This window comes from Onychostruthus taczanowskii, unplaced genomic scaffold, assembly GCF_017590055.1.
Source record: "Onychostruthus taczanowskii isolate IOZ18803 unplaced genomic scaffold, ASM1759005v1 scaffold3, whole genome shotgun sequence".
Taxonomy (NCBI): domain Eukaryota; kingdom Metazoa; phylum Chordata; class Aves; order Passeriformes; family Passeridae; genus Onychostruthus; species Onychostruthus taczanowskii.
Genome location: NW_024500349.1, coordinates 3,728,116 through 3,753,192, shown reverse-complemented (window position 1 = coordinate 3,753,192; position 25,077 = coordinate 3,728,116). Strand labels below are relative to the sequence as shown.

The 25,077-nt window shown below is 38.4% G+C and overlaps 1 protein-coding gene across 2 annotated transcripts; it reads left to right on the top strand.

Annotated features, from left to right (window-relative positions):
- Nucleotides 1-23,830, top strand: LOC121338108 (pituitary tumor-transforming gene 1 protein-interacting protein-like). Of its 2 annotated transcripts, none has more exons than XM_041408750.1 (7): nt 1-190; nt 2,311-2,363; nt 4,682-4,790; nt 7,390-7,498; nt 10,967-11,035; nt 15,527-15,573; nt 22,299-23,830. In XM_041408750.1, exons 1-7 carry the CDS (start codon nt 85-87, stop codon nt 22,346-22,348), a joined length of 543 nt encoding a protein of 180 aa, XP_041264684.1. In that variant the 5' UTR covers nt 1-84; the 3' UTR covers nt 22,349-23,830. The 2 variants fall into 2 exon arrangements, with proteins under 2 accessions (XP_041264684.1, XP_041264683.1); XM_041408749.1 differs by having other exon boundaries at nt 10-190; nt 10,970-11,035.
- The last annotated feature ends 1,247 nt before the right edge of the window (nt 23,831-25,077 follow it).

Sequence of the window (25,077 nt, the reverse complement as noted above, 5' to 3'; positions counted from 1 at the left end):
CTCCGCCCCGGGGCTGGCGGCGGCTGCGCGGGGCCGGGTCCTGGAGCCCGGAGCCAGCGGGTTCTGTGCGGTGCCGTCCCGGCCATGGAGTCGGCGCGGCGGTGGCCGCTGTGGCTGCCGGGCCTGGCGCTGCTGTGGGGCCGCGCCGTGGTGGGGCTGGAGATCCCCACCACGGTTCCGCCGGCTCAGGGTAAGGAGGGGCGGGCTGCGCGGCGTCGCTCCCTTTGCCTGCCGTCCGTCCCGCGGTGCGGCCCTGCGGCCTTCCCGGGCGGGCCGGGCCGGGCCCGCGCTCGGCCTGCGCCGGGCAGAGGGGCGCGGCGGCGGACACGGGCTCGGGCTCGCTCCGAGGCCTGCAAGGGCCCAGCGGCGCCCGGAGCGCCATCAGGAGAGCTGGGGAGAGCGCGGGGCTTGCCGTGGTGCTGTCCCGGCGCGGAGCGGGCTGCTCCCGCGGGCCGAGCGGGAACAGCCCGCTCCCGGCCGAAGGACGCGCTGATAGCGCTGGGGTTTGCCCGCCTGCCGGGCCGTGGGGTGTCCGGACCGTGGCACGGAGACAGCAGTCACAGAATCGCAGGATGGGGCAGATTAGAAGGGACCACAGTGGTCTCCTGGTCCAACCTCCCTTGCTCAAGCAGGGTTATCCTAGCGTACACAGTCGCCAGGGTTTGTTCAGCCCTGGATGATGGTGAGGAATGTGGCTCAGGAGAAGCTGACGGAGGTGCTCGTTCCTTCCTTTCCTGTTGGAATCATTTACCTCTTCGCTGCTTTTGGCAGGCAGCTGGTGAAGCTCCGCCTCTGATTTAGTTGCCACCAACAGATGTGACCGCAAAGGTGTGTGTCAGGTTGGCTGGCATCAAATGTGGGTATCTCAAGTGCACCTTGATAGGTGTGTCTACGTCCCAGCTGCAAGTGTTTAATTTCCTTTACTGAAGGGTTTATACTTGAAAAGGGAACTTCCAGCTTTTTGAGACAGCTAACTTGGAGCAAGTCAGCCTTACTAATTCATGTTGAGAAAGCATGTTTGGGTGTTTAAAATCTCACATTGGAAAAGTAATGAAAAATGACTAAGCGTGGTGGTACTCCATGTTGAAAACTCCTGTTGGAAAATCTTTGAGTATAAACTGAGAACAGTTTCTGAACCTGCTTCTCATGTTGTTTTTTTTAAATTAATTGGTATATGGGCCTTAGGCTTTTAATTGGTACCTGTAGCAATTTAGTTGTTACCGGATAAACTGGTAAGGGGGTTTTCCAACCGCATATATAAATTAAAGACAAATATACTGATACATAAAATGCATTTAATGTTAAGAATTAGTATCAGAAATATGTAATAGTTAATTATGAAAAGAAAACATTGAAATAGATAGTTGTTTCACAAGCAAGTAACTCTACCTCAAATTGACAACTTGTTGTGACTAATGCTCCATTTGGAAATCTTTTCCCCTTGTATTTGTGATATAGTGAAATAAGAACAGCCTTGTTTCATTAACTGGTATAAAAAAATACCATAGGAAAAACAATTTCTAGAATAAAAATCCAGGTTCAGACTAGGAAAGGAGATTCCCCCTCATCTTTCAAATAGTTCATCTAGGTCAAGACTATGGCATGTACATGGTCCTGTGGGCAACAAATTATATCTGAGTTATGGATAAAAAAAGACTGCTTTTAAGATGATCAACATGGGGCACTTCTAAAAAAAGTAAATGTGAATACCAGTATGTATTTTTTTTTAATTCAGAGAAAATGCAGTCCTTGGCTTGTCAAGCTTCTGTTAAAGTTCTTATTGAACTCTTGCATATTAACTTTGTGTCCTATGTTTGGAAGTGTTTTTTATTGTTATTTAAAATCATGTAAATTGGAGAGCTTTATCTTTTAAAAACTTTTTCTGGGAGAAAAAGTTAATGCCTGTGGAAGGGGATAAGTCCTAAGCAAGGGTCAGCTCTTGCAAAGCTTCCAAAGCTGCACAATTTGGAATGTTCCCTAAATTGAAGTGTGTAAGTTCTAGAATTTCAGCAGAGATACCCGGAGACTCTTGGGTTACACCTTCTGTGTTGTCCTTAAAGAAAGCAAACTGAGGGTAAAGGTAAGCTTAAATTGTTCTCCTGTGTCTGAGGTTAAACCTACATGTTTTTTATCTCTGTTTGCTGCAGTTCTCCTGGAATGGAATTACTGAGATTTCATTACTTCTGTCAAAATTATTGCTTGCATCTAGGATTAGGAAAAAAAAGGTTAAATATTATGATAAATGCTTGACCTTATGGAATAAAAATAAATATATAATCTCTGTGTATTTTGGTTTTGTTTGTTTTTTAGCATGTTCAGCATTTTCCCAGAAGTCCTGTGAAGAATGTCTAAAAAATGTTTCGGTAAGGTTTTTAACATCATTTCAGATTGATAGGAATTTCAACTTAATGTGAAATCAAACTGTTAGGCTTTCTTAGGCTGTTTGCTTCTTATTTAAGTGATAGAATCAACTGATGTGTGGCTTCCCATCTGTCACATGTGATGCTAGTGTGCTTTCACTTTGCCAGGGTTGCTCCATGGTTTGGTCACTCAGGGTGTTTCTGTGCTTTGTCTGGAGAGGACAGACCGAATCCAGGCTTCCAGTGTCAGTGTGTGCTCAGGGCTTTTATAGCTCAGCTGAGCAAGTCGATCTTGCTGCTGCCTCAGACTCATCCTCATTTTGAGGGTAGCACTTTGTTAAATCTCCTTCTAATAAACTCAGTCTTAGGCAGTTACAATGCCTTGCTTTTCTTGTGTTGTGCTAGGAAATTAATGCAAATAAACTGGAAGTGCCTTTCTCTAAAGATGCCCCAAGTAGTGTCTGTAACTGAGGCAGAGTGTGCCGGTCCCTCCACTGACTGTGTGCTGAAGACTGCCAGGCTAAGCCACTGTTGGTAGCAAAGCGTATTTCCAGTGAGATTGCAGTAAGGCAGACGTTTAAATGTTAGAATTTGTTTCTCTCTTCTTTGCTGAAAACTTCTTTGGCTCTACAATAAGGATATTGTTAAGCATGCCGAAGGCCTTAGTCAATGCAGAGCAGAAGGGAGAGATTATTTCAAATTCAAAGTTCAGATGTCACTGAAAAGAAACATTTCAGGAATCTTAAAATTGCATGTAAGTTTCCATTACTGGAAAACCTTTTCACCAGGGAAGATTGAGAAATATCTGAACTTACCTTCTTGTCTTATGCATATTTTATCTTTAAGGGAAAAATATTAATTGAGTTGTATTGATGATTGTCAGATTCTTTTATCATGGAGAATGAGTCAGTTGAAATATTTTCTTGTGCTTCAGCCCCTGCTCCAGCCAGGAGCTGTGTCAGGTATTGCCTTTTGGGTTGGACATGTTTGCAGTAGTTAGATGCAGAGTCTCCATCAGAGGGATACAGCTGGCCTTTCTGGGCCCCCAGTTGGCACCACCAGTGCACAGTCATTCAGATTAGAAGAGACCTCATGTGAGCCACCTAATCCAGCTTCCTACTCAAAACAGAGTCAACATTATGTTCAGAGTCTTAACAGTGACCTTTATTATGCCCCCTATTAGTTGTTATTTTTGAATTGTTTATTTTTATTAAATATTTGAACCAAAAAAATCATATTCTCATCTAGCATAGTAATTAAAAGGGCACAGTTTTTGCCAAGTGAATTCTCTTTTCTTAGTATTTTTTTTGTTGATGTGTCCTTATGGGTATGTTTAAATTGTACAGTCTACCAACTACAAAATATATTCTTCTTGTAGCCAAACTTTTCAAGAAAGCAGCATCTGTTACAAATGGTTTCCTTTGTATTTAACATTTTGTAATCCATTAAGAGCAAGATAACAGGCTTTATGTAATTAAGGATGTATGACAGAGATGTTCTTGATAGTACTGTTAGATAAAGCATAGTTCCTGGCTAAACTCTTTTTATAATGAATCCTAAAAAAACATAATCCTGTCAAAGATTCCTACTGCTGTTATTCAAAACTATTTCATTGTTTGAGTTGTGTAGTAAATGACTTCTGAATAAGTATTTATTTTAACAGATGAAAACCAAAACCTAAGCTTGATGCTTAGAGATGACTTCAGAAGCAGAAATGTTGTGCTGGAATTTTATCTATAATGCACATAAAAACGTGAAATTTTAAAAATATCCAGATATGTGAGCATGTGCAATTGAGGTACACAGGCTACTTTGCAACTCTGACTGGATGAGACTATATCTTTCATTACCTTGCAGCAAAGCTCCTGTAGACTTATAAGGGTTCTTTACTATTTTCTTTCTGTTGATAATCAAATGCAAGGCTGAAGTAATATTATAGGTGTGATTTTATTCCTTAAAGATATGAGATGTTTTAAAATTCTGAACAGTCGGCAGTCTGATTTTTGTATTTGTTAATTCCAGTAAGTTTAAACCCAAAGCCATTTTACCCTCAAGTATGCAGAGTGCCTCAATGTGTTCCTAAATATTTTCAGGCTAGTTACTTGTAAGTACAAAATGTTCTTATTCACCATTCAATTTAGGTTTTGCTGAGAAATTGTATGAGGACTTCTGTAGGCTTTAGCAGACAAAGCACTTCCATTTCTCCAGCATTACATTCACATCTGTATCTGGAGTGAAATCTGTATTTGGAGTGGTGCACTAAATTGTTAACTGTTTTTGAAGATATATAATTTGGGTTTTTTCTTGTTTCTTTTGCACAGTGCCTTTGGTGTTACACCAACAACACGTGTATTGATTACCCTGTAAGAAGTATTTTTCCACCATCTTCATTGTGTTCTCTCTCAAATGCTCGATGGGGAGTTTGCTGGAGTAGGTACTAATTTTACTTTTGCTGTAGAGAATTATTTATGATTAAAGTAAGCTTGCTAGAGCTGTTTCGTGATAATTTATTTGGAGGCGCAGGGTGAGGAGGCAGTGGTTATGATTTGGAGCCATAGCCCCATTCAGTTTAGGTATGGTGATGCGATGGCTTTAAAACATTTTTATTTTCTTTAAAATTTCTGCAAGTGTTGGATGATTTGTCTAGATCCACAGTTCTCTTATATTACAATGGCAGCAGTGAGCCAATACCACAGGAATAGAGTCACACAGAAATTCTTGAATGTTATTTTTGCTTAAACAACTGAAATAACAGTGTAATTGTTGGGTACCAAAGGCAATGTAGATAAGGTTTAAAAAGAACATGCGTGGTGCCACTGTAGGTTGTCATCCTGCATGGTGTAATTGTTCTTCAGTTTCCATTTGCTGTGCATGTTTTACTACAAAATACACGACTGAGCATGTGCTGTTGTCAGGGTGAAATATTTGGAGGTGTTTTTGTAATAATGTGTGTACAGATCTAGATTCAGACTAGACTGGAACAGAGAACACCTAAAGTGTTAGAAAGCTTCTTGTGTGAAACGAAGGTACAGCTTCAGTCCAGCAGAGCCAGGACTTGCTGCTTTCTGTCTGTTTGTGCATGGACACCACGGGGCTAAAGGACAAAAGCAAGTTGGGGTGAACTGTCAGTGACGGTGTTGCCTAAAGAAAGTTACCATGCTTAGGGCAGAGAGATTTTGCAGTAGTCTAAATTAGGGTAGCAGAAGTAGAAGATTGCTGTTAAAGTGGAACATGCAAGTTTCTGAACACTACCACTTAATGCCTGCTGCAGAATGACTAGATGAAAAGTACAGGTGAACTTTATCAATTCTATTTTCTTAGAGAGGGGCTTTGTGCTTTGTTTTCTGGGAACAGGCATTTGTGCTTAAACTTTTGTTGGAGTTTTTTAGGTATGATAGGAGTATCATTTCAGTGATAAAGCTCACTTTTAAGAAACTGGGCAGTGTTGTAGTAAAGGCTTTTATTGTGAAATGTTTAGCAGACACTTTCTGAAAGGGTGGAGGGTTGACTCCTGCCGGTATCTGAGCACTCACACAGCTGCTTGCTTCCTCCCTCTCTCCCATGGCCCCAGTGGGATGGAGGAAGAAAAAGGAACAAGAGCAGAAAACTTCCTTGCTTGAGATAAGGCAGTTTTAAAAGGGAAGAAAAAGGAGGGAGAGGAAAAAATGCAATTTTTTTAGCACCCCTCACAAGCAGACATGCTCAGCCAGTCCCTAGACAATAAGTTCCCACTGGAATTGACTTTCCCCTTGGAAGCCAGTTCTGCCCTCTACTTACCTGTCCTTTACCTCAGATTTTTTTGCTGACCATGACATCTGGTGGCCGGTTTGGGTCAAGTGTTCTGTCTGCATCCCCTCCTGACCTCTCTCACTCTCTTGCCTGTGTCCAGCCCTACTCACTGGGGGGAGCAGAGGGCAGGGGGGAGGTGGGAAAATCTTTTGGTGCTCTTCAAGCCTGTTCAGCAACAATTGAAACATTTGTGTTACCAGCATGTTTGAGCCAGAAATCCAAAACCCAGCATCAAATGAGCTGCTATGAAGTAAGTTAACACTCTCAAACACACCAGGTAGAGAAACACGTCCTTTTCTACTGATACTAAGGGTGGTCTTGACAGTTTACTGCTGCTATGGAAATGGCTTCTATCTTGTGTGCCATTTGTGTTTCTAGGTTGACTGTAGTTTAAACTCAGAATGAAAACTTCATAATAGAGCACATTCTCAGCCAAAAAAAAAAAAAAAAGTAGAAAAAAAACCCCCAAACCAACACAACAAAAACACCATCAAATATGCATTTCCTTAATAGGTTTCTTACAAATTACAAGCAGCAACATGTAATGGGGTTATATGTTCTTATTGAGATTGTCCCCTACAAACACAACAGGAAAATTAATTAACTTGTGAAGGTGCTTGTGATGTTTTTTTTTTCTTTAAGCAAATAAAATTAAGAGATGAATGTTTTTCACCATTGCTGAAAGTGAAGGTGAATAGTGCAGCTTTCAAAGTCAAAAACAAATTACTGTCTTCCAGTTACAATTTTATATGAATTACATATGTTGACAGATTATTAACCAGAGTGAAGAACAGTGTAATACAAAGTAGCTTAATTGTGTTGGGTGTTTCCATGAATAGTAAGCAGATGAAATAGGTACTGTTGCCAGGAGTGTAGACTGAAAACTGACAGTCATTTCCTTCCCTTCAATAGTTAAGTAGTATACTTTTGAAAAAAATTAAATTTTGTTTGAAACAAATTTTTTGAAAAAGTTTTGCTTTATGGGATGAAGTATATTTGTTTGTAACTTGTAGGGAATTAACAGAATGAGAAATGTGGTTTTACTTAATGTCTGTTCAGTGTAGTTTATGCATAATAGCAAAGTTTTAATGTGGTATACTGCATTTATCTGGGGTAGTTCAACAGAATCATGTTTTGTATATAGGGATGAAAAAATGTGTGGGAAGGAAGGGAAGAGTTATCTGAAAGATAAATGTTACTGATGGAGTCTTAACAAGTTGAATATATTCATGTTTTTCAGTAAACTTTGAGGCTTTAATTATTGCTATGGCTGTGGTAGCTGGACTCATTCTGGTGTCCATAACAGTCTGTTGCTGTTACTGCTGTTACTGCAGAAGGCGTTCCAGGAGGTAAACACGTGCATTTGTTTTCTTTACTAACACTGGGTCCTGGTCTTCCCTATCTACCTACAGTTTTTACTCTCCAGTATACTAAGAATATTTTCATCTGGAAGTAGTTTTGGTCACTTTGCTTTATTTGTTTGAGAAAGACAACAAAATAGGAGATATTTAGTGACAAGTAGTGTGACAGTGGAAATGATGCTGGAATGACTGAAGTGATTTTTCTACTGGTAACAGCACTGATGTGTCTGACTTCAGGCAAGCTGTTGCTTTACACTTCTACATTTTACACTGTCTTATTAACATTGGACATGAAATCTTTCAATGACCAAGTAAAGACTTGCTTCTTGTGATAGTGATGTAAATAATTTCTTTCAAGGCAAGCTCGTGGTACAGCAAAAAGGGACCAGGTGAGTAGAAAGTAACTGAGCAGCAATGTCCTATATGGCACTTGATATCCATCTTTCAGAGTTGCTCTAGGATTTGTCAGCAGTCAGTATATAAGGGGTTAGCTGTCTTTGCCAATTCAAAAAGATACTTACATGTAAGATAATACTTCTTTGCTCTAAGATACTAAGTATAGTTTACTTACTTTCAAGGAAAGTAGTACTGCAAAAATTAAATCTTCTTGAGATCTTGGAGAACTTGTATTTTTTTTTTAACTGGCTTCTCTGCATAGCTAATATTCCTAAAAGGAGGGAAGTAGTTGATGAGTAGTTAAAATAGGTACGTCAGTACTGTGGTGTGAAGTGGGACAGCACAACATGCTTCCCTTTATCACTCAAGTTTTAAAGCTTTCTGTACAGTGTAGTTTCAGCTACCTCTGTTCTTTTTGTCTTTTGGTACTTCTTATATGAATAAAATGGGGACCTTATTTCTTCGTCAGAAATGGTTCTTATACTTTTTTAAATACCTTTGACTCATTGTTCCTGTTTGAGATTTGGTTTTGGCTTTCTTAAAAGATCTCATGTAACTGTACATTGTTTAGTGCTGATCCTAAAGCCAGAGAAATGTGGCACATCTGTGGCTTTAAAGAAATGTAAAGATAATTGTAAATAACATCTCAGTAATTTCTTTCTTTTCTGAGGAAGAAGCGTGCACCTGTTCTATTGGTAGGTTGGTATACCAAATCTGCCCTAATGCAAAAATGAATACTCTTTAGCCCTGTGCTGATAAGCCCTGAAGATGTAAAGAATAGGTTTAGATCTTACATAAGATCTGGCAGCATCCTCTGCAGAACAACTGAGTAGGCCCGTGCAGCTGACATGTCAGCAAAGAGAGCTTGAATCCTGTGAAAAGAGATATTTGTGTTGGACTTCAGTTTTAGTAGCTAAGTTGTCAATCAGTACTGTAACATCTAATTCTAAAAATAGAGGGTTAGTTGAGAGTCATCTTATGCCAAGACTCCAAAGGTGTCAAGCTTAATCTTGTGACCCTTAGAGGATTTAAAGGTCTTGTCAATCTGAGGTCCAGCTTATTTCAGGAGAAGTCAGAATGTGTTATTACACTGAAGCCTGGTACATTATTGGCTTTAAGCCCACTGGTTCTCATCATTTTGCTCTCTTCTTCCTTAATTTTGGGGACTCATTTTCCACAAAAGAAACTGGGGTTTTTTTGAATAGGAGGAAGGAAGGGTTGTGGAAATGTAGTACTAGATCTGTTTAACTGATTCTTTTTTAGATGTATCATCTGACCTCTGAGGTGTAACCTTGTTTTGCAGAAGTATCAGTGTTTCTTTAGGGAATTCTTAAGCTGTGATGTTTAAGTGTTTGAGAAGCCTGAACTTTCGTTTTCCTTGAGCACAGAGAATACTTAAGTGCATTAACACCCACATTAATAATGTAGTTGGCTCATCTGTGTCCATCCTACCACAGGAATTCTAGGAATATTGGTGCACAGTTTTTATTTTTATCCTGTGTTTTTTGACTTCTTAGAGTCAGGTTCCTTGTACTTGTGACAGTCCCATGAACAGCTATTATTTGTGAAACTCTACTAAATAGACTCTCATGAACTTCCATTATCAACCATGATTTTATTTGTATAATCTCAAACTTTCTGAATTTGGAAGAACAATTCGTTCCAAGTATCCAGAAATCAGAAGATACTTAATACTGTTTAATTACAGGGAGGAAATTTATTTTCTGAATCATGCATCAACATTTTATTTTATTTGATGCTTTCGTATTTTGTAACACCAATTGTGAAAATTATTGCATAGTTGTAAGACATGGGGTCTTCAGTAAAGCAGTTTTACAGAAGGGTGCCCTAGAATGGGAGCTTCTAATTATGCTGGAAATGCTGATGTAGAGAATTGATTAGTTTTCAAAAAGAGTCTAACACTGTTTTCAAATAAAAGTGACCTGTTGTGTGTGTTTCCTGCTCCCCCAAGATTTTTTCTTATTCTTTAGGTGGAAAAAGCTGGAACTAAAAAATTTGTTTCTGAAGCATTGCATGGATTCTTAAGTACTGGCTTGTATTGAAATAACTAAAATATTGAGAGAGATATATGGACTGTTTGAGCACATGAAGGAATTGAGTTCATATTTCCAAAGCTGAATCTGTCTGAATTTTGTGTATTAAAGCATTTGACATGCTGTAATTAACCACTGGATGTCACTCTTGCTTAACTTGGATCTTGGTGGCTGCAGATGAGTGGTAATACTGCTTGGGTGTATTAATATTGTAAATATTCATTTCAGACCTCTTCAGAAATGTATCCACTTTTGGAAGATGATTAGCACTTGGGCAAGCATGGCAGTTGTTCATTTACTAGTCCTGAAGAATCATCATAAATTCTGTCAGGGAAGAACTAATAGGAGAATTGTTTGACATTTGCTTTAGAGTCCTACAAGGATTACACAGTCTGTCTAATGGTTATGTGAAAGTGAGCTTTCTCCAAGGCAGGACACAAAGCTAAAGTGCAGCAGAGAATTCAGTAGAGCATACCTGCACAAGCACAGCTCAGATGTACTGTGTAGGTTCAGCATTTCCCAGAATCACACAGCTGATGCTCAGGTAAATCCTTGCTCATTCCAGAACAGACTCATTTCCTGGGGGCAGCTTGAGATTGGATAGTAATGGTTGTTGGAAAGATAAATTGTTCTGGCATCAAAGGCTTGTGAACCATCAATCATCTTCCAAAGGACAACAATGGACTTAACTGTGCACATACAGAACAGTGACTGTTAAATGGGGTGTGACACATGGGGAAAAGGGCAGTTAGGAGTCCTGCTTCTGGAACAGTCTGCATCTTCTTCCTAAGAAGCTGTAAACAGTTCTCTGGAGGCTGAAGAGCATATTACTGCAATGAGTACAGCATTTGGGTATTATAAAATGTGAAAGGATAATTACACAAACTTGTAAATTAAACTTAATCAGCGGTGAAATTTTACCTGGCTATGAAGTAGTAAATAGTGATAGCTTAGCAATAAAGTTGCTTTTTCCTGCTCTTATGCTTTCCTTCCTTCATTTTTCTAGCAGACTAGAGGAAGAAGAGGAGCAGCTAGCTAGAAAGAGAGAGGAACGAAGGCTACAGTCTCTTCAGAGGTAAGTCTTGACAGCTTGATATATAGCTATACACTTCCTGATGATATAGGAGTATTCTGCCTTTCTAAGAAATATGTGGAGTGCTAAACAAAGAGGCATTGTGATGTTAGGCATGACAGTGTCAGGTTTTTACAAAACATTTATTATGAGATTGATGAACCTGATTAGCAGCTGTATTGCTGTAAATCAACAGAGAGCAGGCAAGTTGATGCTCATTGTGGCAGGTACCATGAGTGCTCTGTGCATCATTGTGAGGTAATGACAAACGTTATCCAAGAAGAGAACAGGTGCAAATTTGTTTTCATAAACATCTGAATTTGTGAGCTGAATGTGTCAGACTTGAATGTGCATGAAAGGGTAAGAAATGGGTATCCAATTCAGGAAGTATGCTCACACATGGTTTCTCTGATAAGTTATGTTGAATATTTGCAATGGATCAGAAAAAAGGGGAATTCTCTACTTGTTAATCCAGTTATAACTAGTCAGAGCACAGTAGGCCCTAGTATGAACGTGATGTTCCCCTGTAGTGCTTTTGTTTCTTTTTAGAGGAGGGATCCAATGAGGAATATCAACAGTTTTTTGTATGCCGAAACCATGTGCCTTGTGGTGAAATGTAGCATCCTTAATTATGCTACTTTGTTCAGTTAAGACAGCACTTACCTGTGTTTGTTATAAAGACTTCTGACTGTGTGCATAACAGGATGATTGTGTTCAGTAACCTTTCCACTGTGATTTGTGTATCAGCTTTAAATTCTTGGTACAGTTCATCTGTAGGAAGTTTGATGCGTGTGGAGTGTAAGGTGTGCTGTGCACACACCAAGCAAGTGGTGTTGCACCAGGCAATTAGCAGCCTAAAGCTAATATCAGCTCCGTTCTTGAATTTAGCCTAGGAACAAGCATCACTGGGAGCAGGCTGCTCTGCCAGAGTGATTCCTGCAGCCTTATTTAAAGCAGCATTCCTCTTTCCCAGCTTGTCTCAGGAGTGTGTCTGTGAAACAGAAAGTGCTTTAATTGCAGGAGAGAGCTTAGCAGCAGCCCTGGGGTGTTTCCATGTTCTGAACACGCATACCAATTGTGTGTGTGCTGGGGGTCATGGGAAAACACAAGGAGTAAGCCACTGCCAGCACCTAGAGCACCTCACCCTACCCACTGCTTCCTTCCTCTAAGACCTTTGGAGAATGAATTGCTACTAGCAGGCTGTAGAACAAATTAATATTCTCAACAACCCATTTTTGACAAGCAACCTGCAGAGGAAAGTAGTTTCTTGTACTTCCTTTCTGCTGTGAAGTTTTCACATCGTTTATGAAAATAGCTGAATAGATGTTCAGATAAGTATGGGAGGAAAATAGGCACAGCATTGACCTTGTGTCTATCTGGTTTTGTTTTTTTCTTGTCTACATGTTCTTTGTTTTTTCTGTGGGATGCAGCTACTGCAAATACAGCTCATATCAGCTCATATATGGTTCATATCAGTTGGCAATGGAAGGAGAACAGGACTAGCCTGAGCTTCATTTCATGATTCCATTAGTGAATGGTAAAAACAAAGCAAGGAGGCCCAGGTTCCATAGTGTTCCGTGGAACTATTTGTAGCTGAAGATTTAAGATGATTGCAGCACCTAGTATTTCTGTCTTTTGGAAAATGTAAAAGTCTGCTTTTTAAGTTTAATACTTGTTTGCATTAAAATTCAGTTAATTATGATACTTTTGTGTGTCTTTGGAAGATGCCTGTTAAAATGAAAAGTAAGGGTTATTATGTTGGCTGTCTGCTTATCTACACAAGGCTGAAAGCAGCTGTCAGTTTAGTGAGAGGGTTGAAAATCACTGGTGATGGTTTGAGTTTGCACTTCTAGTAGTGGCATGAAGGGAATGATGTCTGAAGTTCAGTTTTTGACTTAAAACAAGTATCTTATTGCATAGCTGCAGTCCTTTATTTGACTTCATCATCTCTAACGTGAAAAATAATTCTTATGTATGGCATTGAGTAGTGAGTCTTTTTCTATACACTCAATTATTTACAGCTTCAAATACATGGTATATGTATAGTTTAGCTTTATATAATTTATAAATCATTATTTATTTTAGAAGTTTGTAAACAAATGCTAAGCAATAAGATCTAGTGCCAAGTATAAATTGATAGTAAGGGAGAACAAGGAGAGAGGCCAGGGAAAGAAAGGATGGCAGTTTATTTGTGAAGAACCGAGTATGGAAAATTATTATGTGAATTGTTAGTATTGAGAAAAATACTTCCTCAGCCTATGGGAGTGGGGACAACTTGCATGAGAAGCCAAGACTTTAGCATGTATAAGATGGAGTAATAGCAGTAGTGTTAAGAAACAGAACCAACTCAGAAGATTGAAGTGACTTGAGCTGATCATCATGTGAGATGTGGGTGGTACAGTAACTCTGGGTGGCTGAGCAGGGACTGCCTGTTCAGAACTTTGTCTGGTTCCTCTGGGTTGATGTGTACCTACACCTTATTTACTGAGCAAGGATTTAGTCGTGGGTGAAGTGATGCCGTCGTGGCTGCCTGTCAGAGTTTGTATGTTTCGCTGATATTAATGGTTTTACCCTTCAAAGTTAATTAGATGTTTTTTGGTTTGTTTTGAATAGCCTAGGGAAGTATCCTAAAGCCTTTCTGAGGTTTAAAGCCTACACGGCTTGATTTTGCACCATCCCCTTCTTAAGCAGGTCCCTTCTGAATTCCGAGCTGATTCACACTGGCTGCTGAAGTACTGAGGTTTCAATTTCCTGCAGCAATGAGTCTTCAAACAGGATATGCAGAAGAAGGAAGAAATGCCATTACCACCAGTAATAAACCTGGTTTTAGCTCACATGAAAACTATAGAGTAGAAGGATTTAGCTTTATGTTGGAGAAGGCTGCTTTAAGCAGAATTTCTCTGTTCTCTTCCTGAGATACCTTGCCCCATATCATATTGTCTTCTCATGTACCACAGAAGGCAGAAATCATGTTGTCAGGTTACGTTCAATAGGTAAATTTGTCTCCTCTTTTTTCTGTTCTCTTCAATATCTCAATCCTGAATTTGTTCTTCTACATGAATTTCATTACCCTGACTCTCCAGCTTATGTTACTGCATTTTGGCCAGGTTGCTTTGTTTACTATGCTGCCTCGGCTTAATAATGCAGAGGGATGTAAGGGACATGGGTATCTCTGGGAATCAGCAGTGGAAGGTTTTGAGTCTGTCTGTCTTGTTTGATTTTTCTCATCATGCTTTATCTGCATGCTTTTCCAGAACTGCAGTTGCTGGAAAAGGCCACTTCAACCCTCAGCTCTGTAGGAAGCAGGATAATTGCTTCTGAGGACACACAGGATCTGATTAGCAGTAGGAATTGTTTGGAGGAATATGTATAGGGCAGATGGGATCTTTGGTGGATTAAGCTGTCAGTGCTTAACAGATTTCTGCTGAATATGTACAAATTGGAATCCAGCAGAAGTCACAACTTGTCTAAGTGGGTTGAATTTGGACAGGGGGTAGCAAAGGGTGTATTTTTACTTTTTTTTTTTTTTTTTTTAAATTTTGGTTAGAGGAACTTTTTTTGTCTAAAACTATGTCTGTTCCTTAAGGTATATAGATCCTGGCTCATACTCATGAAGCAGTTGTATAGGAGCTTTTATGTTTGTTTTTTAAAATAAGCAAAATTGATCCTTCCTTTGTAATATAGGAAAACTATCTGAGAAAAGGTATTTTTTCCATTTAAACAAAACAAATTTCCAATAATTTTTTCCATTTAAACATCTTTAATTTCCCCCCTTCACTTTTGCAAAGGGGAAGGAGAAATCGACTCATCAGACACTTGGTTTATGTGAATAATTTAAGTTTGGCAATACTAGGTACAGCCTTAAAATTGTCTTAGTGGTCAGACAACATAAAAACCAATTTATATGTAGCACAATATTTTAATTTATTCTCTGCATGGATGCCATGCTGGATTTTAGAAAGCAGTAGTTTTCACTTACACTAGCTGTACATCTTAAGCAAAGTAGTAGTACACCTTTTTATCCTTTTAGAATTATTATATTAAATTAGTATTCCAAAGTCTGTTCTGTGCAGAGCTAAATTTTACAATTATGCTCCCTGCTGGAAAGCATTAAGGAGTGTTCCAGTGTAGTGTAGTGCCTTTTTTCTTATGTATGGATGAACACCTCATTGTGAATGTGTGCATATATGTGGATGCTTTACTTTTATATAGAAAAGTATTTATTGTCGTACATCTTATGTTCGCACTATCCGTTAGTAAGAATTTATGGTAAGTCTTATAGACACAGTGTATGTAAATACTTACAGATGAAGTGTAAATACAAAGATAATATATATGTAGCTTATAAGTGTGATTTTTTTTTTTTTTTTTTTAATTATAATGTGATTACTGATGCTACTGTAAAAAATGCTGATGTCCTTTTTGGATGTAATTATAGTTTGCTTACAGCTCAAAAGAGTCTGAATGTTCTTCTGATGCCTTTATTTCTTGTAGGAAACATGAAAGAAAACTGAAGCATGATGAAATACGTAAGAAGTATGGTATGTGTCATCTTGTTTTGATACTATGCCTAAGTTGATTCCTTTTCCCTAATGATTGTTATAATTTACAGCAGAAATAAGCTGCTTTATGAGCGGCAGGAGTAACCAAGCCCAGTTTTCTGCTGATGCCTGTCTTCTGACACCTGATTTTAGCACGCTTACACTTCTATTCTCTTCCTGCACTAACTGTCCAGCTGGGCAAGAAGTCAGTGTGCTTGGATGGGCACTTAAATATGTTGATTAAAATAAGTGGTTTATTCTGTCCATTCCAAAGTAAGAAGACTGAGTTTGGGGACTTTTTTGTTTGTTACTGAATGTGATAAATCAGCATACTTGAACTTCGCTGCTGGAGTCATGGCTATTGAAGGAGGAGTGACTGACTAGCAGGGAGCAAGCTTTTTAAATCAAGCTTGAAAAAGAAGAGTGGAGGATGCAACCTAATGTGGGGATAATTTTTTTTTTGCTTTTTAAGTGGAGCTGTTGTCCAGTTGTAGAAGAATATCACAAGACTGTAGGACCTGCTGTGTTGTTTAGGAGGCTCTTATTATGTAGGCTTGTCAGTGCTTGCACTTTTCATTTGATTTGTTCTTAGGGTTAATAGTACTGTGTATTCAGAGACAGATCTGCTAAAACTCTGCTGCATTTTTTATTATGCAAATTGCACTAATGTCAGAGAAGGTGTTTCTAGGGGTCTGAACAATCAGTCAAAGCTGTTAATTTTCATTCTCTTGTTAAACTGATTGGCAGAGTCTAGGAATGCCTTCATGAATCTGCAGCCTGCACTTTGCCTGATGCAGAAGTGATACAGACAAACTCTGTAGGGAATTCTCTGCCTGGAGAGCGTTTGTAAAAGAATGATCCTGTGCTGTAATGGAGGAAAACTACACTGTGAATCTTGAGCTACTGAAGAAAGAATGTTGTAGAAACTGGAAGTAATTTTTGTTAAACATCAGTCGGGGAAGTTGTTCTGTGGTATTTTACAGTATAATTAACCCTGTATTTCAACCACAGTTAGGTTTCAAGAGTTGTTTGAGTGGTTGACAACATTAGTCCAGATGTGAAAAAAGCAAACAAAATCCAAGTACAATGTAAAACAACATAGAGTTTTTGTGATTTTTTTTTTTCTCCTTAGAAGAGACCTCACAGTCAATCTCAGCAGGACTGAATCATTGGGAAAGATCTGGTGAAGAACTTAGGGCAATGGTTTTGTCCCCACAATAATTTGCAGCACTCAGTGCAGATGGACTTTTGCATCTCCTGGATGCAGCCTAGATGCAGTGCTGGGTGCAGAATCGCAGTTCCTGTATCAGAGCCCTGCACTGGGGTTCAGTGATGTGAAAGCTGCATTCAGTTATGTTCTACTTGTGAAACCAGTTCACTTGTCTCTGCTTTTTACTGAAGACAATTGTCGACAATTGTTGGTTCAGTGCTTAACTTTCAGAACTTTGTGGAGAGCTTTGCTGGATCTTGTTGGAGTACTTAAGTTCCCTGAAATTTAAAACTATAATGCAATGCCTCTGGAATACAGACATCAAACTCAATAAATCAAGTATTGCTTGTAGCTATACTGTGCACACTCACAGGAGAGCTAGTGTCATTTTGACTCCACTATCAATGAATAAATGAGAAGCAAGTTCATACATTCATTGTGGAATGGAAGGTGTTCCTTCTTGTAAGAAGTCAGACCTACTCACTCCTTCCTGCACTTAATGTTTTGCAATGCAGCTTACCTGCACAAGATTGCAATTCGACTATAAACTTACATTTTAATAGCAAACTTCCATATAAAGTTTATTGACAGATTTGCTGTATTGCCTAAACAAGATTAAGTTATATTATCAGATATATCAATTTGAGGCCTGGAATCTCATGGTTAATATTTGTTTTAAAGAAAAGTTTAACTCTCACATAACATAATTAACACATCCTTAAAGGATGTATGTAGCTGAGAAAAAAATGAAATACACAATATGTATAAATTTTGAAATCCAAAAATATAATTGCTGTTGAATGTAAGGGTTGCATTTTGATAATACACAGACAAATGGTGGTCAAAATAATTCGGTGAGACTTGGATCTTCTGTCCACATTCTTTACTGTCTACAGAATACAGATGTTAGCATATTAAGCATAATCTAATAAAAATTGCTGCAAATAATTATGGAGGCATTAGATTATTTTGCACTCTTACACACAGCAGAGAGGATTCTCAGTTAAGTAGGCATGGATGAGTGGCAGAATGACAATGACTTTGTTAACCTGACTGTAGATAAAGATGATGATGCCCAAAATTTCAGTATTTGGTTGGCTTATAAAGGAATGCCTTTTCCCATTTCATCCCCAGCTTTCCATACCCCATTTAAATGGTAATTACACATTTATAATGCACTGCAGGTGTCACTCTAGCCACAATCCTTTGGGAGCATTGGAAGCAATAGAGAGCTTTAGCAACCAGGAGTACGCACTTTCAATTGTTTCTTTGTTGCACAATTTGATAGTATTTTTCGTTTGCTCATAGATATGAATGCAATATGATTACACAAATTATATGTTGACTCTTAGGAAAAATTTAAAGTAGAATTCAGAGTACTTTGCAGCTTGTGTAGTACACAAAGGAACTACAATTTAATTCTGCTGCATTTGCTTCTATTGTGTGTTCAGTATAGCAGTAGTGAGAAGCTGCCTTATTATTTATTTGAGGATTTTGCCAAGTATTAGTGGAAGGATTTTTTTCTTTTAATTCTTGCAAAATGATTATCACTTCATTGCTTTAGGTCTGCAAAGGTTTTGATTAGGTATTTTAATGATATGTAATCCTCTCTTGTTCATTTTATGTAAGACATTGGTTTTTATATTCAGTATTTTTTGAGAGTAAATGTTTCTTCTGTTCAAGGTAGATACTTTGCTTTTACCTTCTTTAGTGTTCTGAATGCAAGACGGGAGAATCTTGCATTGCCAAACACTCAAAGCTATTTAGTTTGTTTGTTTGTTAAGAATACCGTTGTTACTAGGGGGGGCTAGAAATAAAGAGGAAGAGTTCAGTAAGGGGTGAAGACATGCAGTAAACTAGGTTGATTTTTTTGTTTTCAACTACACACAGTCTCTTGTATGTATTTTGCTTGTTAATTCTGGTTTTGGGCAGCATTGATATGTGATGAGAGTCAGATTTCAATGACTGGGAACATGCATAGTTAGTATACAATATAAGTGAATATGCTGGAAGGAGGTATGAATTTCTTTTGCCCATTGCTTTGCCATTTAATATTTACTAAGATGATTCATTGTTTCCTATAAACTAATGAAAGATACTTGACTACTGTATCTTTCAAATTTTTGAGTGTTTTGTAGATACTGCTAAGTAGGTCAAATACTAACCTGAAAATGAGGGTAAATAGAAGTAGGAACTTGTAAGTGACCTGTGTGCCAATATTCAAGTTCACCAGTAACATGTAATGGACTTGATTGCAAACAAGGCTCCTGAAGATGCAAACATCTGGTTTCTCTGAACCCCTGAGGGTAAATGACAACTTGGGTAGTGACTCTCATGTCAGACAGGAAGCAGCTGAGAGACAACTGTCTGGTTCCAGGCAGCACGAGAGCTTCAGCTGAACCGGATGTGCTGCCCCCTTAGCATGAGCTGCCAGCTCCTCGGAGTGCCACTGGGAGGGCAGCAGTGGCAGCTGGCTGAAGTTTTTTGTTGTGCCCCTTTTTTTGTATGTCTCTCCATATAGTTTTTGTCCACTTACTGGAGCCTGATACTTCTTCAGTAAGAGCTGGTGCAAGTGATGAGCTGCTGTCTTGCTCCTCTTACTTAAAGTAATCTTATGATGTACTTAAAATGGTGAGGATAAAAGAAATTTAAATGCTGGATGCAGGCTTGAGAGCAATGCTGAAAGCTAAGTGTATCAGGTATTGTAACCCCTGCTTATCCTCATTTGGAAGGAGGGCTTGCCATTTCTTTTGGAGTCCCTTTTTCCTGGGAGATCAATTTCTGAAGTCAGAGCCAATAATATTCACACTGTATTGACCCATAGTTCTTAAAGCCTATTTAGTTTCAGTATTCTGTGATGAAACAGGTGAGAGTACTTTTAGTTAGGCATACTAATGCCTGATGGGTGTTGATTAGATCTGTTCATTCCTAAACATAATTCAGTGAAATTAAAGCAAGTACTCCTGGGAATGGCATATGCAGTGAGGAGTAAAAATGGCACATTCACTTGAAATATGAGGATTAGTTTTCTAAAATGGCTTTTAGCTGAGTGTTTTGGGAAAGAGGAAAGTATATTCACTCCTCAGAATGGTGTAGGAAAGGTTTATCAGAACTCTTACACAGTCCTCTGGTTAATTTGAAATTGGCACTACTGGATGTAGAAAATCTTTTCCATTGGGTTTCAGCTGTTTAAGCTGTAAAGAGCAGTATCTTGTGTTTTACTGTGCTACTTTCAGACCTATGAAGTGTTGACTATGTGTCCTGAATAAAATATCAAAAAATATAATAAGCACTTGCCAGGCTCTACAGAGAAAAGTCTACAGGCTATGTTCATTTTGTCAGGGAATATGGTACCCCCTCTTGCCACTTTGTGGAAAGCTTTTTGAAGTTAGGTGCGTTTATTTGTAAATGGAACTTAATGAGTGCAGGGAGTTTATGCAATGGCAATTGTAATAATAGTGGTAATTTCTAGTATTGATGCTGATTTTTGTTAAATGTTGTGTAAATGTGTTTTGTGTTAAGGGGTGAAATACAGGAGTACTGCATTTTTTTTTAATTGGACTACTCAGTTGTGTTTCAGGTAACCAAATATATTAGGAGCCATATATCCTAACTGCCAAAGTATTAACAAGTCTGGAGGAAGGGTGGGAGTGGTGGCGATCTGGGAGTCAAGTAAATGTTTCTTCTCTCTTTGGGTTGGGGTTAAATTAATGCAGAAATATTACCTGGAGGCACTGAAGGTTGAATGGCAGGCCAAAGATAAGAGAGGATTTTTTATTGTGTATTAGTTTACTTGACAGCTAGAATAGACATAGTGGACATCACAACTGCTTCTTAAAATCCGTGATGGGTAATATTAAAATCTGAGAAGTAACCACTTTCTAGAAGTTTAAAAATACAAACATTTCAAAATCTGAAAATATTGTAGCTTATTTTTGGCAATTATATCATCTAAATATATTCTTGTTAAACAAATGCTTAATTTTTTTTCTTTTCCAAAAACAATTATAGAAATGGATAGTACCTCTGATACAAGGTACTACACCAGGTAAATAGACTATATGCCATGTTACCTGGCTGAAGCTTTATAAATGTTACTGGCTTACTTTTTGGACAAGTAAGGGTCATATGTATGAGGGATAGTTTTGATATTAAGATTTTGCAAGTTGGCTTCTTGTCATCTTGTTTATTTGAGTGATTATAGGACTTTTCATATTTATTATTTATTCCAAATATTTACTGTTCCCTATCAGGTAGTTAGTTGCAGTAACTGGTACAGTAATCAGCCCTGAGCAGTTGTGCTGCTTGACTGGCATCTTAAAATAACCCAGCAGTTCAAATGAAGCTCACCAGCTACACAAGGTAGGCAATAGTGTAGTCTGCCTACAGCACCATTAGGTTTTGACTTCCAGATAAAACTGTGAATGTTCAATATCTGTGTGCAGGTACATGTGGAAAGAGGTATGGTGTGAAAAGGACTGAATTCTTACAAGGTTTGGCAGTGACTAGAAATATTTTCTTTTTCATTATTGTGAATCTGAACATTTGTGATTTGGAGTTGCTCGGCTGCACTGTCCTCTGTCTCAACACCTAGGCAAATGAGCTACAGAAGAGTCCTTGTCAGACATCAATATAAAAGTCTTGGCAGAAAGGATAGCAGTAGTGTCGTGTCCTTTCTCAGCATAAGGTCAGCCTCTGGACTCTTACAGGACTGCTTTATTTTCAGTCTTCTGCCTTCCCCAGGTTTAAAGTGTGGTTTAAAGTCTCTGAAATAATTTCTGTGTGGAGCAGCGATTGCTCAGCTAACCTATACAGAGGATGCTTTGCATATCCAGGCACTCAGCGTAATTGGATGGCTTTGCAGTGCTTTCTGTGACATTATTCTAGTATAAAGTCATTAAGAATGTTTGTGAGGGAAACATACTGTAACTTGGATTAACTGATGCTCTCGTTATGGTCCCTGGAGGTTTTAGTGCACATAAGAAGTGATCTTCATTTTTTCTTAGAGATTATTGTCCTGTTGCAGTAAAGCTGTAAGTGGCTGAATGTGACAGATGGTTGGGTATAATTGAAGTAGAACTAAGTTAAAGTAGCAACATCTTACATTTTAAAAGGATGATGATCTTATAGTCGCTTGCATTTATAGACTGGCCACTCAGAGTCTGTTCTTCTTGAGACATCTCTATACTTAGATTTTTGTCAACTTGACTCTCACAAGTGCATTTTTGGGGTATACCTCACAGATGAGAAATATTTTTTCCGTAATAATTTTTCATAGAAAAATGTTCTCTTACTGCTAAATCATGAAAAACTTATTAATGATTATTGTCTGAGAAATAAGAGTGCTTAAGAACACTTCCAATTTATTATAATACTTGACTGTATGGGTAATAGACCAACTATTACAAGAATTGCCTTCTGGATTTGTTACATGCAGTACCAATAGCAGTGAAGTCAGTAACTCAAGAGTTTTTCTGTAAAAAGAAAATAACTGCAGTCCCATTTTGTTTTACAGGTCTTCTCCAGGATTCTGATAACCCTTACAGCAGATTTGAGAATGAATAAAGATGAGCACCTTCCACAAGAGCTGTAACTCCAGAATCCAGGAAGGCAGTTTGTTTTTCATTAGCCCTTTGTGCTCTTTCACTTCTGATTTTTTCAGGGTTGTAAAACTAGAAGCAACTAAAGACTTTCTGAAATAACATGTTTCTATCTCCTACATGTATGGAATTAATTTTCCATAAATGTTTTTTGTTGTTGAAATGTTAATTGAAGTTTGTTTATCCTTCCTCTTCTTAAAAGCTATATTTTATTACTTGACTTAGATGGTTAATAGTCAAAATAGTGTGATTTTGAGTTCAGTCTTAACTGCTACTTAAAGCAGCTGTTCTCATGTTCCTAAATAGAGATTTTTTTTATACATATATATAACAAAGCAACATGGAAGCACAGCTCCACATAGCAGAAATAGATGATGAAAAATACATCGTGCACATTCTTGTGGGTGGAGTTTTTTTTGCCTGGAAAAGCATCTTCCAAGAGTATAATGTGTAGGGGTTGACAGAGAGAGTATATTTGTCTTTGAATAATTAAATTCAGTTGTGGGAATGTTAATATGTACTTCGAATACAGTTAACAAAATTGGAGGAAGGTTGATTTTGAAACAAACATCGTTAAGTGTTCCTAAATTTAAGAAACATCAGTCTGTGTGAGCACTTTCTTCTGCAAACTTAATGTATATTGAAAAAAATAGTATAAAGTTGCCCAGATTCTGCAGTTTACCAGGGCTGACCCTGGCCAGCAGCTTAAGCACTGCCCAGCTGCTTCCTTCCTCCCTTGGGGGTATGCAGGAGAGAATGGGAACAGCAAAGGGTTGAGATAAAGGCACAGTAAGTGAAGGAAAGGAGGGTAGAGGGAACAAATTCTGCAAAGGCAGTTGCCACCTGCCAGAAGCAGACCTCTGCCCAGCCTCCCCTCCAGTTTTCTTGGTGAGCCTGGAATAGGGTCAGTTTGGGTCAGTTTTGGCCAACTGTGTCCTCTCCCAGCTTCTTGCACCCCCCTGGCCTAGTTGCTGGAGCAAGCAGAGTGGGGGAAAAACGAAACCTTGATGCTGTGCCAGCAATGCTCAGCAAAAGCCAAAGCACTGGTGTGTTACCAGCACTATTCCTGCCACAAATCCAAAGCAAAGCAGCACCTTAAGGGCTGCTGTGAAGAAATTTACCTCAGTCCCTGCCAGAGCCAGTACAATAAGAAGGCAGTATTTTTTTTTAACCTTTTATTGTTCTTTTGATATTTTCATAATGTGATTTATTTCCTGTCTTACTTTTCGTAGAGGTGTTTCCTTGAGCACTCTCAGTTGCTTACCAATATGATGTGACAAGCAAGAAGCTCTTCTGTCCCCCCAGTCTAATTGTATGTTCCTGTTTATCCTGTACACTTTAAATCACCTCCCTTGCTGTTTATTATGTGTTAAACAAATGTACAGTATTGAAGATGTTTGTGTTATTTTTGTCCACATTCCTAAAATAAACTCTTTAACATCTTGAATATGATTCTATTTACTTCTGTTGTTCCATACCATTTTAAATTAACTTGGTTTAAAAGAAGTTACTACATATTACTTTGGAGAAGGGAAAAAATGCATTTTTGCTGGTTGTCTGTGGCAGGAATTACTAATGCCTGTGGGTGAGGATGTAAATTGCCATTCCTTGCAGTGTCTAAGAACCTGCCTCTGCTTATGTTTAGTAAATAACACTTATCACTGGTTTTGGTACAGTGTTCTTTCACTGGCTGTACCTCTTCAAACTGTTTCTCTGTATAGTTTCTCAGGAATTTATATAAAAATAGGTTTCCTACTTTCTGACTCTGTATTGTAATTAGTGTTAATGAAATACTGGTCTGTTTTTTCTTTTCTCTTTTTTCTTTAACTGACATTTAGTGCTTTATTAGTAGGCACTGTGTTTAATTTCATGTTTCTTTTTAATGTTCATGTTTTTGTCAGCCATTGTCAAATCTGAAGTATTATTCAAATGCCTGTCTTAGAAGAATGATGGTCTGTGATAAGAGTGAGTTGATAGTGTGGAAATGAAACATGCTGATGGTTTTCCCTGGAGATAACTTTTGCAAAAATGATGAAGGTCTGTCTGCTGTCTCATGACCAAGTAGTGACATTCCTGACTTAATAGAAAAGCATTTTTCTTCAGCAGCTGCTACAGTGTACGAAGGGCTGTCATGTAGTCTATCCAAAAGGGGAGGAGGGACAACCTTTCTTGCAATTTCAAAGATGGTAAAGTACTTGGAGAACCAAAATAGTTGTGGCAGTTGTGGACATGAAAAGGTAATGACTGTGGTCAAATTTTCCTTATGTTAAGCCTACAAAATGTTAAGCTGGACAGTGAACATGGTATATTTTTGCTTACACACTTAAAACTACTAATGTAATGAGACTGTTGTGGACACCAGCTTTAGAGCTTAATAGAAAATGCAAAAATCCTCACAAAATCCCTGGACTTTTCAGATTATTTAACCTTTTTTTTCTGTGTTCATTGGAGCAGGTAATTGGATGGAAAATACCCTTATTTCATTATATTAATTAGCTTCTCTGCTTTTTTGTACGTCACTATTTCTTTCTGTGGCTTACCACAAGAAGGGTTATTCACATTTGTATTTCAGTGTAGCCAGAAGTAATTGGGAAAACAGCTGTAGAAAGGTATCATTGTAGCTTTGTTTCTCAGGTGTATGAACAAAGGCATTTATCATCTTGGGTGTGAGCTTCCCCTCCACACTTTTTCAAC